This window comes from Phaenicophaeus curvirostris, chromosome 20 (genome assembly GCF_032191515.1).
Source record: "Phaenicophaeus curvirostris isolate KB17595 chromosome 20, BPBGC_Pcur_1.0, whole genome shotgun sequence".
In the NCBI taxonomy this organism is placed as follows: domain Eukaryota; kingdom Metazoa; phylum Chordata; class Aves; order Cuculiformes; family Cuculidae; genus Phaenicophaeus; species Phaenicophaeus curvirostris.
Genome location: NC_091411.1, coordinates 6,984,985 through 6,998,045, shown reverse-complemented (window position 1 = coordinate 6,998,045; position 13,061 = coordinate 6,984,985). Strand labels below are relative to the sequence as shown.

Here is a 13,061-nt window from a genome sequence, read left to right as displayed (position 1 = left end):
TGAAATCGTGCCTTTAAACAGCACTTCGTTTTGACAGAGCGTCAGTCAGCAGCGTCTGGGACATGGTGCTTGGCTACAGAACGACACCAGTAAAATAACTAGAGACAAAAAAATTACTTCCAGACTAATGAGCTGCTGAAAATCAGACTCATACTGAAATGCAACATCAAACAAGGAATTTGCTGATATTACTTTTGCTGTACTTTACTAAAATCCTATTAAAAATTAATACAAATGTAAAGTTTCCTAAAAACTGGTTTAACACTGCACAGCAGAATTTCACGTGCAAAAATCAAGACACAGGAAAAACTGCCAACTTTTGCCTCTGAGCCAAAACTCAGCTTGATACAAGAATTATCTGCCTTTTCTCTTAAGAATCCTGAAATTAGCAGAGCTTTTTTTTTTACCATTGAACAAATCCTCGCTGTGTTTATGCAAAACTGATTCAAACAACAATCTCAAATACCTCAGCAGAGTCTTCATCTTTTCCATAGTCTGTACTGCCAACAATGGGCTCCTTTTCCCTCATCCAGGATTCTGCCTCATTAGCGTCAGCAAAATACTGCTGAGCTTGCAGGGAATCCTCTAGGTCTTGTCGACGCTGAGATGCTTTAGCTTTCAGGGAGTCCCATTTTTGGTTCAGCTCATTCAATTTGATTTTCACATCCTCAGCTGCAAAATGTCCTAGACAACAAAAAGGCAGCAAACTGAAGGACTTAAGGAGACATAACTAACTAACGTGAAAAGATTACTTGTACTTCTTGAAAGTCACAGAAATTGGATCTGCTAAACTTATGTAGCCTAGTCTGCCTACAATAATGAAAACATAACCCAGCTTGTCCTTCCACCTCAGACTGGAAAACACTGTACCTGTCAGTCAAACTGTATTAGGAATATTTTAACCATTAAAACCAAAACATTTCATCTCAATGATGAAACAGAAAAGGTCACCTCTTCCCAGTGGCATACTTTTGACAACCGAAATATTTCAGATTTGTGTTATGAATCCTGGAATCAGGGGAATTTTCTAAGTATTCTGGTGTTAAGAATATCCAGTCAGAAATAAAGATACATACTTATTGAAAAAGCAAGAATGACTCCTACTGCCTTTGTCCAGGATCATTTCTCACATCATGATTATATATCTCAGATAGAAACCTTTAATAGATTTAGAAATGGAGACTAAATATCATAGGCATAAAGCTGCTGAATAAAGGGTTCATTCGTGTTTGCCAAGAGCAGATGGAAATCTGTGAAAATGGTGACATGTTTCCATCAAGGAATCTATTTTTATACTCAGGTGAAAGAATGACCCAAAGTCCATCCTGCTAGGAGGTACCTGCCTATAGCCTGGATAAGAACAGGCAATGATTACTCATTGCACAGGGCAAGAGAACAAAGTCCAGCACAAAGACGTCAAGATTTCTGAAAGAGGAAGAGTTAAAACATTGAGACGTACCCTCCTCCACCATAGCATTTCCTTTCTGGGTGACTGCTTTGATGCGGGGCTCATGGCCTGCAATTTCTGCCTGCAAAGCCTGGTGCTTCTTTAGCAGATTCTGGACGCCAATTAAGTCCTTGCCTGAAAGATATAAAATAGTTCATCAGCTAATTCAAAGTCAATAGCCTGAACAAAAAAGTCAAAGATGCTGCAATCAGCGCTAGGCAAATTTGCAGAGTAGGTACCATCACAACTAAGACAGAGCACTACGAAAACTAAGTTACCCATTGGAATTGTAAAAGTACCAGTTAAAGAACCATGGGTGATGGCAAATACACAACTCCAGGCAACGGTAATTACAACAAACATTTCTGAAACTTTCAAGGAATATTCCCTACAGAGACAAGTTATAACAGAGCAATTTTGACACCTAAATCCTGGACATCTCGGACTGACCTCGGTTTGTTGACGCTGCAATAGGTTCTTTTTCCCTAATCCAGGTCTCTTCATCCTCAATGTCACGGAAAAGCTGCTGCAGGCGAAGAGAATCTGCAAGTTTCTGCTTACGAGCTACCATTGGATCCTTTAGAGCTTCATAACGAGCTACTAAAGCTTCTTGTTTCTTCTTGATATTGTCAGCATCGAAGTGCCCAGCATCTTGGAACTGGCGTGCCTGGATGGTAATGCCATCTATTCGATCCTAAAATTAATTTAGCAATAGTGTTACATCAGAATTTCTGCAAGATGGCTGCAGCAACTGAAAAGACTTCCAGGTCTTAGCTAATAAGTCACAGAAGAAAAGAACCTCAGCTGCACACCGTCAGTGCAGTAATTTCAGTAGTAATTACATCCTGGACAACATTCAATACATTACACAAATGTAACTGGCTTCTATCTGCCAATTTCATAAAACAAACAAAAGATTCTCGAAGTTCTTAACTTTACAGATGTGCCACTCTGGATGAACCATCTCTCAATTGTTAACAACATAGTTCCAGCTGTGGGAACCCAGATTTTGTTGATTTTCTTGCTCTGGATTTAATTCCTCTAAAAATCATTTGCAAATAAAGGAACCATTTGCTATGAAGTTCTATATTTAAAAACTGATCTATTCCCCCTCCCCTCCCATTTCTTAGAGCTACATGAAAACAAACTGAACAAGAATAAGCTGTTTGTAAATGGAGAGTCTAAGGGGATATTATTTCCTACGCAAAGCACAGCACATCTTTTAAGTTGGCATTCACAGCACAAAACAATGTGGTGCTGTCAGCAGGCCATAAGATGGAATTATTTGACAAAAATAAGCTTTTTCAAAAAGTCACGCAGATACTTTTCTTAAGAGACATGCAATTTACATTTCAGTTCAAAATGATTTCTGATAAATAAACTGTAAAGCCCAAAGCTAGAAAAAATTTACAGAAGCACAGACCTTCTAACATCTCTGCAGTGAATGCTTTTGAGTGAGCAGATCTGAAAGGACAGGAAGAAAAATTATTTCCCTTACTTGATGGGCAGCAACATCTGCCTCTAGCAGGGCATGTTTCTTCTGGAGATTCTGAACACTAGTAAGATCTTTTCCATAATCATCAGAAGCCAAGTGTCCCTCCACTTCATAAAGCCACAGCTCAATGTCCTCCACATTGCGATTGAATTGCTGCTGTTGATTGGCTTCACGCAGTTTTATACCTGAGAGACAGAGTGGCAAGAGGAAAAGATAAATGAAGTGAAAAAACTTAAGTCAACTCACTCCCCATCTGCTCCAGCTAATCTCTCTAGGAAAGAGCTGCCCATACTCCTCTGAGCAAGTCGTACCTTTGAGCTCAGTGGCCTCCAGAAGTTTCTTCCACAAGCTGATAACTTCATTCATGCGGGCTGCCACTTCATCAGATGCATAGTGGTTGACATCAATCAGCTTCTGGCCAGCTTTCTCCAGCGCATCAATACGACTCTGATTAGCAGAAAGCTCTGCTTCAAAAGCCTGATGTTTCTGAACTTTGCCTTGCAAGTTTGATGGATCCTACAGATGAAGAAAGAATAAGAGCTTTTCAATCCAAAATTAGTATCTAGAGGTCTCCAATGGATTTTTTAAAATTAGACTACGCTTATATACATGCCAAGATGTCACCGGAGGATTTGGTACCAAAAATATGCTTTTGAAATCAGAACACTTGAGCTATTGAATAAGCATGATTACAGCACGATGGGAAAATCCCCCTTGGGGTTGGAAGAAATTGCAGTTCCTCCTGGTGCAATTAATACTGCCTACCATCAGCAGCATTTCAACCGATGCCACTTCATATCATTAGAGTGATTACATTAAGCCTGGTATTGCCTTAAAATCACTCTAGCGTTCATCTTTGTTTACCTTGTATGCCTCATCTGTTGCAGTTTTCATTTTTTCATTAACCCAACTCTTTAGCTCATCAGAGTCTCGGAAAAACTGCTGCAGATGGAAAGAATCAGCCAGCTGGGCACGACGGTACATAGCTCTTTCATGAAGGGCATTTCGGCGGCTCAGCAGCTGAAAAAAAACAAGAAAAAAAAAAGCAAAGGTTTTTAAATTCTTTAAGCATCTGAGATCCATCACTGTACCTGCACTTTTGGAAGAGCTCTGCTGACTTATATACTGCAACCACACCGTTTAAAATAATAAAGCAGAACATGATTTGAAGTCTACAGTCCAAATATATCTTTGATACTTACAGCATCTCTGCGTGTAGCAACATCATCCATGGCATAGTGGTTATTCTGAATCAACTTAGTAGCAAACTCATCTAATGCCTGAAGAGAAGACAGTTTTCATTTACTTGGTGTAGTAAAAATTGCTTAAGTAAGTTTACTCAGTAGACTCATTCTCAAAACTTTATCATGGCAGAACTAATAGAAACCCATTAAGATCAGTATTGTTAGACCCTTCATCTGTACCATCACCTTACATGTGTAAAAGTGCAGATTTCTGACAAATCTTCATCCATCTGAGTGCTGGCGTAATGCACAAGCACTGGGTAACTCAGCTCTCCGTGGCAGCAATCAAACCCTATCCTATCTTTTCCACTATCTTCCATTTTAGAGACAATACATATCACTCAGAGAATGCATCCCACATATCAGTGGATCATTCTCCAGAGCAAACCCCATCCTTCTCTGTCACCCAGCAGCAGCATCTCTGCCCCAGTCAACAAATTTACTTGTTCTACTTCTTGCCCATTTAGTGATCATCTAATGTGTCTTACTGTGATTTTCTCCTCCTGGGCACTTAAGGATTTCTCAAAGTCTTCATGCTTCTTAAGAAGAGCCTCCACACTATCCAGAGAATCGCCAAGGTCTTCATTCAGCAGAAATGCCTAAAGTAAGGAAACAAAACACATTGATTTTTATGTTTCCATGCTTGGCTGCTCTAAGCCAACTCAAGCGTGGCCACTGAAATTTTCCTACCATACAATAGAATTAAAAAGTAAACTATGATATACTGGGACAGCATTTCCTGTGTGCCTCTAACAGCCAGAGGTTCTGAATAATTCTTTTTAGCTTCTTATTCTAGCAGCATTTTACAAGAGTTAACACACATGAAAGCCATCTCAAGCCAAACTGTCACAACTAACAGTTCCAGCATCAGATGGAAACAGCCCTTGCAGCAGCTTGGGCAGTCAGATAAACAACTGCACAGCACCCCAGTGCTCATCTAGTGGCAGTCACTGTTACTAGTAAAAAGCACTTGTGAAGTCCACAGAAGACAAAATCAACCTTATCTGAAGTTAAAGACATGCACTCACTTCTTGTTTGCTCATCCAATTGTCAACTTGTTCAGTATCTCTGTAGAAAAGCTGCAGGTCCATGCACTGCTCATACTGCTGTCTGCGAAGCTCCCATAGTTCTAGCAAGGCAGTTCTTTCATCTGAGAGGATGGTCAGCTGATGGATTGGGAAGAGGAACATACAATAATTTTATTTAACAGTCTGGCTCATTTCCACCTCAAAGTAAAAATTAAGTTGTGACTTGACTGGTTAACACTGGACTGAAAACGACCTCCTGTGTAAAGGATCATTCTCCTGTTACTGACATCATCATCATCTCTGTACGGTGGAAGCCTCTTCTCAGTCTATGAAGCTTAAGTAGCAGATACAACCTTCTGACTTCAGCCAGAAACCTCTCCTCTTCCAAATTAATCTACACAGAGAATTTTGATGGACAACTGCTCTTTCTGACTGCAGACCTACTCGTAAGAGAAGCTTTTTACCAAACCATCCTGCTCTCTTGGCCTCTGAAGTCTCTCTGGCCCACCCTTGCTTATGGCATTTGAATGTTTGACATTTCAACATGCCGACTTCATGAGAGGCCCCTCAAGTTTAAAACCCAACATTTAGAAATACTAAGTATTTGCTGAAACTTCTGATAGCAAATCCAAACTTAGATAAATAGATAAACCATTTTTCTTTTGGAGGAAAGACGTACAGTTCCTAATCAACAGTAATAATAGTCCTAATATTCTTACCAATAGATAGGCAGAAGCTGTCAATTCGAGAATTGGAAACACATATTAATTAAATACAATTAAAAAGCCTTGTAATCAAGAGGGATGATAATTAGTAGCTTACATCTTAACAGGAAAAGAACTTTTCTGTTAAGGGATGCAGAAGAAAGGGAAAATTATTCTAGGAGCTCTTGCTCTCAACTTACCTTTTCTTTAACTTCGTCAGAAGCGTAGTGCCCAGCACCAAGCAGAGCCTGCCCAGACTCATCAGCAGATTTGAAGCTATCCTCATGAGCATCAATTTCTCCCTGTGAAAGGGGATGCCAATAATCTGTTACCAAAATTTATCTTGGAAGAGAGTGCCACAACATGAAAGCTACTATTGAAAATACAGAGACAGCAGCCTGGACAGCAAATGATAAACATTTTACTATCTTTAAATACATTGCACTCAAGTTGAAAGGTAAAATAAAATGTACTACCTTACAATGCAGATAAGGTCAGCATAAATTCAGATGTTAAAACAAAAATGAATCACAGAATCACAGAATCACAGAATAACCAGGTTGGAAGAGACCCACCGGATCACCGAGTCCAACCGTTCCTACCAAACACTAAACCATATCCCTCAGCACCTCGTCCACCCGTGCCTTAAACACCTCCAGGGAAGGTGACTCAACCACCTCCCTGGGCAGCCTCTGCCAGTGCCCAATCACCCTTTCTGTAAAGAATTTTTTCCTAACGTCTAGCCTAAACCTCCCCTGTCGGAGCTTGAGGCCATTCCCTCTTGTCCTGTCCCCTGTCACTTGGGAGAAGAGGCCAGCACCCTCCTCTCTACAACGTCCTTTCAGGTAGTTGTAGAGAGCAATGACGTCACCCCTCAGCCTCCTCTTCTCCAGGCTAAACAACCCCAGCTCTCTCAGCCGCTCCTCATAAGGTTGGTTTCAAGTTGCACTTTTTCTGCTAGCTTAGAGCAACTCCTCGTGATGGAGGACTAAAGCAGTCTTTGGTCCAGCTAACTGCTCTTAGGTCTAATTTTTTCTAAAATATTACCATAAGCACTCATAAGCACTTATTTATTCGCGTATATCTACTAGCAAGAAGAAAGTAAAAACATTAAACAGATCAGCAGCCTAGGACGGTGTTGGTCTAACGCTCAAAGGTTTCTAGTGATATGACGCCAGTAGTTCTGACTCAGATACTGCGTTAGACATACAAACCAGCCAGTGTTGCTGACTGGATTTGGCTATAACCATTCTACCTTATGTTCCTGATGCCTATCTAGAAGGGCTTCTGCTCCAGCCACGTCATTGGCAAGTTCATCAGCATTTATCAGAGCCTTCATCTCAGTCACCCAGCTGGTGAGATCTCGGAAGTCCGCAAGAAAGCGCTGCAGCCTTAGGAAAGCACAAGAAAAAGATGGTTGGAAATAATTCATTTCTCTATCCTTACCCCAAAGAAAGGATTACAAACATAAAAGCTGTTCCTCAGAGAGATACAAAAGAAGACAATAAAAAAATGCAATCAGAATAACAAATAAATATATTGTCAATAAACAAAAGACTTCCGTAAAAACTTAGGAAAACTCTAGGCTCAAAATCAATTTCTCAGTGACAAATTTTGCACATAACTCACAATGACAGTAAAAGGAATATTCCTAACTACAGGCCTGCATGTTGAAGACAACAGAAATCAAGAGTTCTCAGTGTTTCAAGACAGCCCACAGGACTGCTTCTGTCACGACTGTAACAGCGTGTGTGGGGAGAACTGACAGAACCTTCCATCCACACATGCCTTAAAACAAGCAAATAAATCCTCCGATTCCTTTCAGCACACCTTTACAGTTACTGCCTTTGGCACGTGCTTAACACTTATCACCAAGAGTGATCAGTTTCTGTTTCCCTTTTCAATTTGCTGTTAATTGATCTGAAGAGATGATGACAGGGTAGGCAAAGGAAGAAGGATTACTTATGTAAGTCTCCATCACCATAAATCTTGCATCACAGGGAAGAAAAACAGCAGAAAAAAAAAACCAGAAAGGATGTAAACTAACCACCATATAAGGGTAAGTTTCTTTTTTAGCACGGCTTCTCAATAGTGGCCTGACAGATTATGTTGCATGGACAGTCAGACTAGCATAGAAACAAGATCTTATCATATGAATATTTCTTTTACTACAAGAAGGTACGGTAAATTATAAAATGGTGAACAAGATTGCTTCTGAAAACACTGGAATCTTGCAAAAATTTGGGAAACAACATCCATTTCTTCTCCTCCCAAGAGCCTTTTGTCAAATTCAAATAAGGAGGAAAGGTAACTGCAGCATGACAGTATTCCTACCTGTAGGAGTCATTAAGGCGAGCATGCCTCTCTGCTGCCAGAGTCCGGATCTGTTCCCAGTTAGCAATCAGCTCCTCCCGTTTCACTTGAATTTGAGAAGCATTTATCGGATGAGACTGCTGCAAACGGTCAGCTTCTGCACAAAGGGCCTTAACCTAAACCCAGTCACAAACAGTGAATAAGCTTCTTGCCTTACACAAGCAGTTACCTCGTTTAAATTCTAGGTAAAATGCATTTTGTATGGGTACCTTATCTTCCAGAGCTGCAAGATCTCTTTCCAGGCCTTCATGCTTACGCAATAAAGCCTGCACGCTGGCCAAGTCCCTGCCAAAATCATCTGAGGCCATCAACTGCCCTTTCTCCTTAATCCAGCTGATTGTTTCATCCACATCCCTTCAAAACAAAGCACAAATTGAAAGCAGTCTATCTTGTACAGAAAGAGGAAGAATACAGGATGTCTTCCTGTATGCCTGCCAGATATACTGGCATACAAACCCATGTACATAAACACTACAGCCAGTTATAACCATTCTTAAAAGAACCCCCCACAAAACCAAAAACCTTTAAAAAAATAGACTTATTTTTAAAAACATCTCAGAAAGCCCTGAAGCATATCTGCCTGCCATTCTTCAGAGGGCATCACCAGATACAAACTAGGAATTATCGCACCACTGAGCGCCATCACCTAGCAGGTCCATTTCCCATTTTCCTCTGAACACTTCTCCAACTTAATCACAGCAAATCTCAAACTGCTGCAGATGGAAATGAGGATAGAAAGACACTGCTCAAAGACCCCAGGGCATCTGGACTGACATCCATCCAACAACAAAAACACACCCCTTTTAGGGCTCATCTAGGACAGAACTGGGGGAAAAAGCCCTCGGAGGAAAGGGAAGCAAAATTGCCATTCGCAGGAATGAACAAAACTGCCAAGTGTTGAAAAGCTGAATCAGAAGGGCTATTCTAGGGTAATTCTAGAACAAGGTTCTCATTCAACAAGGCATGAGGAAGAGTAAAGCAAAAACATAACAGACAATAGCAGCTCTTCTCACGCTACTGTACAAAGCCGAGTGCATCATTAAACATCCACACAAACATTACATCACTTCAGCAAATCCAGCCAAGGTCGTACCTGTTGAAGCGCTGAACTTCAGCTGCCCCAAAGAGTTTTCTTTGCCTCTGAAGGGCGAGCCCCTTGAGGCGCTGCCAGCTTGCATTGACTTCAGCCTGTTTGGACTTTATCAGTTCCTCTTCAGGGTGTTGTTCCTGGTAAGCAAAAGAAAAAATTCTATTTTCATCTGTTCCATGGTTTTACATCTACTGACAAAACCTTAAAACACCACTGTTTTTCCAAGAGATCATTTTATAACTACTGTACTTTCCAGATGATCACCCAATACAATAGTTTTCCTGAAACCTCACTGTGTAAGCAGCATTCAGTACTTTCGTAGTAGTTCGAGTTTTCCTATGTACTAATTAGTCAATGAGAAAAGGATTGTTAACAGTATAGTTTTTTTCCTGGAATGCAAAACTTCCTGCCCCATCTCCACCCTTCATCAAGCCCCCAGATGACACACCAGAAGAGAAGATCTGTTAATCTTGATTGTCCAAGGAAAATACATTTAACCCCAAAAACAACAGCCTCCCTTGGTAATCACTGCACTCTCCATTTTCAGGGGCATTCTCAGCTGAGGCAGTTACTCAAGCTGTTCAGCAGAACAAGTGAATCAAACAATGACCATTCAGGATTAAGATAGCCAAGGATCTAAGCACACACCAAGTAAAACTATAAAGACCTGCTACAAAATCAGAGAGGAAAAGAAGAAATTGCAGATGAAAGCTTGCTGTGTTACACCTCTCTTGGCAAGTCTGATTGTCAACACACATGAATGTTTACCTGGATAAGCTTGCCAGCAAACTGGTTCACTTCATTTACTCTTTCCTCGTGAGCTGCAAGGTCGGTCTGGAACTCTTCAAACTTCTTTTGCAAAACCTCTACGTGTTCCAAGTCCTGTCCAAGCTCTTCTGAGGTCACGATTGCCTCCTAGCACATTGAGGGAAAAAATTCAATTTCAGTATAACCTATGGGAAATCACTATTAACCATCATGAAACAAACTGTCCTCATTTTGAGCAGGTCAAAGACAGTTACGGTCACCGTGCTTAAAGTCAGATCTAAAACTATAACGCTTCCTGCATTAAACTCCACTCCCGTGTCCCCCTTCTTTCCATTATTGCAGAAAACACAGAAGATCCTTAAGTGCATTACTTTTTCACCTTACTTGCTCTTATTAATTTTTCACTTTATTGAATATAACCAGTACTTCTATCTTAAGTTTTCTGTCCTGTACACAACTATCACTACTGAAACAACCTAAACTGAGAGAAAATGTGCACAGAAAAGCATACTTGTAAAGCTACAAAATAATTGCCCATGCTATTTCAGAGTACAGTGACTAGAATTTGTTTATTTTACGCTCATCTGCTGTTGGTTTCTGATGCAAGACTTCTTTATGAAAGAAAATGTCATGTTCAGGAACAGTTAGAACCCACGCTGACACATAATAATAAACCATTGTTAAGAAAAGCTATATGATAATTTTGTGGCTTTGTTTTCTTGATACTGTGGGTTGTGGTCTGTTTCCTCAGAGTTCAAAGACTAACAGCCAACCATCCTCCTGCAGCTCATGTCCTTACAATGTAATGTGTATCTAAAGACGCTCTAAATCATTAAGCAATTACGTACACACTGCTTGCTGGTTTGGCTGCCTACTTTCTGTAACAAATCATTTAGAAGATTCATAAAAACATTTGCTTTTACATGTCGTACATTTCTCTTACAGGAAATTTGAATTTGAGAACTGTGAGAAATACAAAGGTCTCCTCAAAGCAAAGAGAGTTATGTTCAGCTATGCCCTCCAACCTGCAGGCTTCTTCCCTGAGTCTAGTACCTATTTTTGTGGCTGCTAAAGAAGGAACTGTAGATTGCATACCGACTGCTTATGAAATGCACTGGTGCCTTTAAAAGGTCTCTGATTACCTGAGCTCCAGCAACTATATGTTGATAAAAAATTTCCACACAAACACATCAAGTTTCCCATCAAGAAGACAGCAGAGGCAGGCAATAATTATACCTTGTCATTGATCCAGTCCAAGACATCTTCACATTCCCGTAAGTATTGCACCAGCTTCTGTGCTTGCAACAGTTTGACTCCCTTCTCTCTCATCTTTTCCAACAGTAACTCCCATAGTCGGTGCAGTTCTTGCAGTCGAGTCTAGAACAACAGCATGTTGTTATTAAAATCCTGTATCCGCGAAAATAAGATTTATTCCCTTCCTCACCTTAGCAGAAGATTTTTTTTTTTCTCAAGTTGTACATCTTAAACGCTATTTTAGACAAAAGGCAGACAAAGCTCATAACAATTTGATGTCCAGCCATTAGTTTTCAAATTATGTGAAGTGAGGTAAAAACATAAAATTAGAAATTACTGAACTGAGTATTTACACACTTGTTATTAATTACCGAAGCTATCAAATAGCTATGGTTACATAATTGGGAGGTAAACATTTTGAGATAAAATTTGATTTAAATTCTACACTAGTTTGAAGTCAGAACAAAAATTTGCTACTGTCCCCTTCAAATGCCGAGTCTTTTACACACCAGCTCCCAATAAGGGAATCTTATTTTCATTTTGGGATTTATATGCGAGACAACAAATTTTGTTTCAAGTCAAACCTGTGCCACTTCACAATATTTTAAGCATTTATCTTAGCAGTAGTTGGTTAATCTATTTACCCAGCATTGTGTAGTAACATAATACTGAATAACTAGGAGCAATTACTGGTTTTAAAGTTGAGTTTCTCTCTGGCTGCACTCTGCCTTTCAAAACTCTTGGGAACAACCATAAATTTTATAGACAATTAAAATAAAAACCACACTCCCACACAGAAACGCAACTTGTGAAACAGGAAAGCATGTGCTCCACCCATCATGTATAATACTTTGCTCACTGAGACCTGAAACTTGAAAGTCATGCTAGAGAAGCTTTTGAACATCAAGCATGGGCAGGCACACGCTTAATCCATTTAGAAAGTTCAGTTTGGTAGGTTCCAAGGGAGGAAAGAGCTCACACAACTATTGCCTACCACTGCCCTAAAGCAGAGTGCAAATTATCAACCAAGGGAGAAAGAAGACATTTCATAAAGAACGGCACCGCACAGCCACAAGAATCACCTACTCGTATGTGGGACCCAACTTGGGTAGCCGTTACTATTGGGCGCTGCGCAGTCCGGTACGGCGTGAAAGACTGAACCGTTAGAAGGCAAATTACCACTCCAAACAGAACACAAATAACTTCTATTGAGCAGCTAAGACACAGTATTATTTAAGATCACTCGACTGCAAAGCTTTTCCCCCCCTCCCCCCATTTGTGGCAAAGATTATACAATCACAATCAGATTTCCAAAATAATCATTACCTCAGTTTTTTTATTATATAACGTATTAAAAAATCTGCTTTTGTTAGTCACCATCTCTTCTTAGCTACAACCAAATTATGAACTTAATAGTTAAGTTTGATAATCATCTCAAAAATATGACAAGAGTTCTCCTTCTGAAAAGTTACAAGAGCTCGCATCCAAATCTTATAAAGAAAAAATAGCTTTAAACTCCTCTAAGAGGACTTCTTTGTGTTAAACATAAAATGCAGCCAGAACCAACACTGAAACAACTGGAAGGTCCAGAAACAGCAGATTTAACAAAATGAGTCCTAGGGAAGAAGCTGATAAACAGAACTGATGGGGAATGCACA

General features: G+C 40.1%; 1 protein-coding gene across 5 annotated transcripts in view; it reads right to left on the bottom strand.

The window, feature by feature from the left end:
• SPTAN1 (spectrin alpha, non-erythrocytic 1) overlaps positions 1-13,061 on the bottom strand; it is a 42,573-nt gene that overhangs the window by 27,582 nt on the left and 1,930 nt on the right. For all 5 annotated transcript variants that reach the window (XM_069873403.1, XM_069873404.1, XM_069873405.1 and 2 more), the window contains exons 3-18: positions 11,386-11,526; positions 10,150-10,296; positions 9,385-9,518; positions 8,501-8,645; positions 8,253-8,407; positions 7,174-7,309; positions 6,119-6,220; positions 5,215-5,352; positions 4,675-4,785; positions 4,145-4,222; positions 3,807-3,962; positions 3,254-3,458; positions 2,946-3,127; positions 1,898-2,141; positions 1,460-1,582; positions 467-684 (exon numbers count right to left, since the gene is read on the bottom strand). In XM_069873403.1, coding sequence (XP_069729504.1) covers positions 467-684; positions 1,460-1,582; positions 1,898-2,141; positions 2,946-3,127; positions 3,254-3,458; positions 3,807-3,962; positions 4,145-4,222; positions 4,675-4,785; positions 5,215-5,352; positions 6,119-6,220; positions 7,174-7,309; positions 8,253-8,407; positions 8,501-8,645; positions 9,385-9,518; positions 10,150-10,296; positions 11,386-11,526 — 2,415 coding nt within the window. The remainder of the gene's footprint in view (positions 1-466; positions 685-1,459; positions 1,583-1,897; positions 2,142-2,945; positions 3,128-3,253; positions 3,459-3,806; positions 3,963-4,144; positions 4,223-4,674; positions 4,786-5,214; positions 5,353-6,118; positions 6,221-7,173; positions 7,310-8,252; positions 8,408-8,500; positions 8,646-9,384; positions 9,519-10,149; positions 10,297-11,385; positions 11,527-13,061) is intronic.